Source organism: Bubalus bubalis, chromosome 2 (assembly GCF_019923935.1).
Source record: "Bubalus bubalis isolate 160015118507 breed Murrah chromosome 2, NDDB_SH_1, whole genome shotgun sequence".
Taxonomy (NCBI): Eukaryota; Metazoa; Chordata; class Mammalia; order Artiodactyla; family Bovidae; genus Bubalus; species Bubalus bubalis.
The window spans coordinates 171,445,376-171,451,109 of NC_059158.1; the positions used below are offsets into that span (position 1 = coordinate 171,445,376).

General features: G+C 62.2%; 1 protein-coding gene across 1 annotated transcript; it reads left to right on the top strand.

The window, feature by feature from the left end:
* The first annotated feature begins 440 nt into the window (after positions 1-440).
* B3GNT7 (UDP-GlcNAc:betaGal beta-1,3-N-acetylglucosaminyltransferase 7) lies at positions 441-5,148 on the top strand. The gene is made up of 2 exons (XM_006041867.4): positions 441-584; positions 2,690-5,148. Exons 1-2 carry the CDS (start codon positions 574-576, stop codon positions 3,882-3,884), a joined length of 1,206 nt encoding a protein of 401 aa, XP_006041929.1. The 5' UTR covers positions 441-573; the 3' UTR covers positions 3,885-5,148.
* Positions 5,149-5,734: the final 586 nt, after the last annotated feature.

Consider the following 5,734-nt stretch of genomic DNA (forward strand, 5'->3'; position numbering starts at 1 on the left):
GGCTTCTCCCACCCAGAAAAAGGCCGGACCGGGCCGGAGGGAAATGGCGGGGCCCCCGTGCGCCCGGGGAGATTGGAGGTGGGTGGGGTCCCGATTCGCAAGCACCCAGAGGGACCGGCGACCCCGGGGAAGCCCCCCAAGCGGGGAGGACCCCCGTCCCCCGTGGCGGGGGTGACCTTCGTGAGTTCCGATGTCCCGACTCAGCCACTCACGCTCCGGCCGAATGACCGTAGGCGGCTCCGGGAGCCGCCGGGGCTCGGATGCCACCTCCGGAAAATGGGTCCTTTACAGCCCCGCCGCGCTGCGCCCCGCGGTCGCGGGGATGGAGGGCCGGGGGGGCGCCGAAGGGGTTAACGTACCTGGGCCGCCGCCTACCCTGCGGGCCCCTCCTCCGGCCGCGGGGAAGTGGAGAGCCTCGGCGGGGGCGCGGCCGGACCTTCGCCCCCGCCCGCCCCCGCCCGCCCTTGTCCCTGTCCCGTTCCTCGTCCCCGCCCGCCCGCCGTCCCCGAGCCTGCGGCGCTCAGAGCTGCGATCCGCGCGCCCTGCTCCGCCGCCGCCGTGGCCCGGGCCGCCATGTCTCTGTGGTGAGTGGGGCCGTCGGGCCGGGGACCCGGGCTGCGGGCGCGGGGAGGGATGCCGCGGGTCGCGGGGGGCGCAGCTGGGCTGGCGCGGCGATGGCTGGAGATGCCCGGCCGTGCGCGACGCCTGGGCCGGCCGGTCGGCGACTCGGGGACCGAGGTGGACTTGTGCGCTCAGTCTTCCCCCGCCGTCCCTCTGCTCTCTTACGCTCCGGCCCCAAGGCACCCAGATCTCATTCCTGGACTCGAGGAGTTGGGGACCGCAAGGTCTCGCCGGTAGCTGGGTCCCGTCTCCGGTTCCGAGGGCCTCCTGCGTCCTGGGGGACCCCTGTCCTCCACGCTCAACCCCAGAGTGGCTCTCCTTCCTCTCCCGGAGCTAGGGCCTCCGGCCTGCCCACCGCTCCCCTTCTCTTCTCTTGCACTGGGGGCTTTTTTCCCCCCACAAATGGAGTGGAAACAGCCTGGAGTGAAGGGGCATAGCCTCATGGCCCTCTTTGGGGTGACCCCCTCAGTCCAACCCAACAAACCAGGCCGGAGCACTCCCCTGTCCTCCTGGGAGGATGGGGTCTGGGTCACACCCCTACCCCAGCACCTGAGATGACCCAGCCTCCCTCCAACTCTATATAGAGGAAATCTTGGGAGCCCATGGGAAAATGTCTGTCCATTGGGCTCTGTATCACTCACCCAGGGTGCCTGCACCTTTCATCAGCCGGTCCTGAGGCCACCCCAGGCTGGACCACCTGGTCCCTGTCTCACCACTTTGCTGCCTGTCTCTCCCATCACCCCGAATCTCCCCTCTTGGCACCCTTCTGGCCTGGCCCTGTGAAGCCACACTTTTCTGGCCTGCCCTTTCCCTGGAGTCCCCAGCTCCTGCATCTCCCCGGAAGAAAACATGGCAGGTGGCCTGGGTCTCCCCAGACTGTGAGCTGAGGAGAGAGGGTCCCCGGGCCCAGGGACTCAGGGCCCAAGGACTCAGGACCCTGGCCCTGCGAGCGCTCCTAGACAAGAACTGATTTCTGCTTCCTAAAGGGGTGTAATGGGGTTAATTTGGCATGAGGGACCCTGGAGAGTGGGGTCCAACTGTGCCCCTCTCAAGGCAGCAGAGCTGGGGGAATTCAGCTCTCCGAGTGGGGCTCAGACTGGGGCTACAGGGACAGTGGGCTTGCTGGGAGATGCTCGCCCCATTTTCAGGCTTGTGTCAATGGTGAGAACTGTCCTTTTTTTGTTGTATCAGATGGATGGGGGGTGGGAGGGGAGGGACAGGCTTCCTCAGGTTTAGTGAGAGCTTTCTTCCCAGGAGCCCCTATACTTTTTGAACAGGTGTCTTCTCTGCACCTCCCAGAAGTCTACCCCAGTGGTTCACCAGGTTTGCACAAAGCAAGCAGGGTGCCTGAGGGAGAGATGGGGAGCAGGGCAGGTCAATCCCTTGTAGAATCACAGCATTCCCCCAACTCCAAACCCACTCTGTGCCCAGCACTGCAGCTGACACGCCAATTGCATGCTATCCTCATTTGGGGAAAGAAAACAAATCACAGCTTGGACGGGTTAAGAGAAATCACAAAACGTCTCCATATAGCTTGTATTCAGTAAGTGTGTGCGTGTGTTAAGTCACTTCAGTCATGTCTGACTGTTTGTGACCCTATGGACTGTAGCTCACCAGGCTCCTTTGTGCATGAGATTCTCCAGGTAAGAATACTGGAGTGGGTTGCCATGCCCTCCTCCAGGGGATCTTCCCAACCCAGGGATCGAACCCACATCTCCTGCGACTCCTGTATTGCAGGCGGATTTTTTTTTATCACTGAGCCATGGGGTGGCAGAGGGAGGGGAACTTTCCCCATTCATAGTGGGACCAAAATCTGAACTCCAGCAGCGTGACTTCACAGCGCCTGTACTTAAGCTTTGTGTTGTGTGCCTCCCTGGTCCTGGAGAAGGGAAGAGGTCAGGATAGGAAAAGAAGCAAGACCTCCTCTGTCCGCTCAGGGGCCCAGGGACTTGAGTCTGTGTACAGGGGCCATCTGCCCATCTGGGACTGCAGCTCTGTACAAGGGGACTGACTCATCCTTTCTTCTCTCTTCTGAACCATCCATTCCCCACCTCACCCCTACCCCCAGGAAGAGAACCGTCTACAAGAGCGTGTGCCTGTCCCTGGCCTTGCTCGTGGCTGTAACAGTATTCCAGCGCAGTCTGACCCCCAGCCAGTTTCTGCAGGAGCCCCCACCAGCCTCCCTCAGGCAACAGAAGGCCCAGAAACCCAGCGGACTCCTGGTGAACCCTGACAGCTTCTGGAAGAGCGCGAAGGAGGTGGTCACCCCCACTCCCGTGGTTTCACGGAGGCCCCAGGCCTGGGACGTGAACACCACTAACTGCTCGGCCAATGTAAACCTAACCCACCAATCCTGGTTCCAGGGCCTGGAGCCACACTTCCAGCAGTTTCTATTGTATCGCCACTGCCGCTACTTTCCCATGCTGCTCAACCATCCGGAGAAGTGCAGCGGTGATGTGTACCTGCTGGTGGTCGTCAAGTCCATCATTGCGCAGCATGACCGCCGCGAAGCCATCCGCCAGACCTGGGGCCGCGAGCAGGAGTCGGCAGACAGGGGCCGCGGCGCGGTGCGCACTCTCTTCCTGCTGGGCAAGGCCTCCAAGCCGGAGGAGCAGTCCCACTACCAGCAGCTGCTCGCCTACGAGGACCGCATCTACGGGGACATCCTGCAATGGGACTTCCTCGACAGCTTCTTCAACCTGACCCTCAAGGAGATCCACTTCCTCAAGTGGCTCGACATCTACTGCCCTGATGTCCGCTTTGTCTTCAAGGGCGATGACGATGTTTTCGTCAACCCCACCAACCTTCTGGAATTTCTGGCCGACCGGCGGCCCCAGGAGGACCTGTTTGTGGGCGACGTTCTGCATCACGCCCGACCCATCCGCCGGAAGGATAGCAAGTACTACATCCCGGGGATCTTGTACAACCAGAACAGTTACCCACCCTACGCAGGTGGAGGGGGCTTCCTTATGGCCGGGGGACTGGCCCAGCGCCTGCACCACAGCTGCGATACCCTGGAGCTTTACCCCATCGACGACGTCTTCCTGGGCATGTGCCTGGAGGTGCTGGGCGTGCGGCCCATGGCCCACGAGGGCTTCAAGACTTTCGGCATCTCCAGGAATCGCAACAGCCGCATGAACAAGGAGCCCTGCTTCTTCCGCTCCATGCTTGTCGTGCACAAGCTGCTGCCCACCGAGCTGCTGGCCATGTGGGAGCTGGTGCATGGCAACCTCACCTGCTCCCGCAAGCTCCAGGTGCTCTGACCCGGCTCGGGCCGTCAGGATTGACGAGACACATGTGCCCCAGAGTCCCTGCAAGTCATGAGGCTGCAGCTGCAAGGCCAGGGCACTGCCTCTGGTCCCCTGCAGGGAGGTGGAGGGGTGGGCCTTACGTGCCCCTGGGTGTGGTGGGGTGCGGGTGACCAGGACTGAGGCCTGGCCACGTTCCGAACAGCCCAGACTAGAGACTGGTTCTCTGGCAGCTCTCCTAGCCTGGGTCTGTGGTCTGGCTCCCTCTGACAGGGCGGGAGGCCCTGATGACCTCTGAAGGAACCCTGTGCTCAGGTACCCCGGCTCGACCTGCCCTCGAGGGGTCCAGGGCTGCCCTCTTGTCTTCACAGAGAGGATCCTCCGGCTTCTGTGAAATGCCTCACTCTCCCTACGGGCTGCTTGGGCAGCCCTTTCAGGAGAAGCTCAACCCTGTGCAGGCTCACAGGCCTCCTCCTGTCAACACCTCCAGGGGCTCCTGGAGACCGAGCCTCAGAAGGCCCTCAGCACCCCCCTGCCCTCCAGCCCCTGACCTTCCTGGGGTTTGACTGCACAGTCTCTGCTCCCAGGTGGCTTCACTCCTGGCTGCGTCCGGCGCTGCTCTGTCCGGCTCCCGTCTGTCCGGAAGCTGGAGCAGCCGCTCTGACTACCTCAGTGATCCTCAGAACCTCTGGATGGGCTGCAGCCCCACCTCACCGCACGCCCCCGCCCCGCGACTCCTCTGCCCCCAGACGCAGGGCCAGAGAGCCGTGCTCCGGTCCCAGTAGTTCCCGTGCTGCTCCGAAGGCCTGGCTCCCCATTGGGAAACCAGCTGGTCTGACCCTGGAAGGATATGCCTCCATTACTGTGAAATTTTATTTATGAAGAATTCGGAGGGAGAAGGCACCGGGCCTCAGGGGGTGGGGGGAGAGGTGGTGTTCTTCCCTTCCCTTATTTCAGCAAGACACCGCCTGCCTCCGCCACTCTTGCCCCCTCAGCCCCACCCCCACCCCAGACACACACCCCCACGCCCATCACAGCTCCCCCCGACCCCCACCTCCAGAGCCATGCCCACCTGCCCGCCTACTTCTCCAGGCCCTGAGCAGACCAGCATTGGCCCCTGTAAAGGGATGGAGTGGACTTGATGCCCACCCCACTCGGATTCAGGGGGTCCTGGGGGGTGGCTGAAGAAGATGTCACCTTGCATCAGGGTCAAGTCCCCTGGGAAAAGTGAAGGATTAACTCTTATTTTCTTAATAAAAGGGGATTTTTCTTCCCCCTCCCCAGTGTGAAAGTTCCTGTCGCCATTACTATTGGAGGGCCTGTCTGGGGCCAAGGTGGCTGGAGGTTTTTTGAAGACGCAGCTTGTTCCTTGTTGTTGGCTGGTGGGTATGCAAGGACCTTTTGAAGGGCCTCTTGATCTCCAGGCGGAAAGCAGAGGCCACATGGGCCCCTGGGTGGAGGGTGGGGTGCAAGAGAGACCTGCAGCTCAGAGAGCATTTTCTGGTAAGGGCCGGGCCAGAGCTGCCCCTGAGGCTGGGGTGACAGTGAGCGGGATGGGGTGGGCGCCTGCAGGGGCTGGTGGGCTTCCTGACATTCCTGCAGTCAGCCTCAAGCCTAGATCAGGTTGATAAGAAGCACTGAAACAGCGGCTCCGTGGGGTCCAGTGATAGGGGGACTGCACTGCGCAGGGAACCTTGGCCAAAACTGCTTACCTCCGGGGTGGGAGGGCAGGCACCCCCAGGAGGAGGGACAGTGGGACTGCAGTGGGCAAGCCAGCAGCCCCTGCCTGTGCTCAATGGGCCAGATGCCCTGAGAGAGTCACTTGCTTATTAATGTCCACACCAGGCCTCTCCCACAGATGAGTG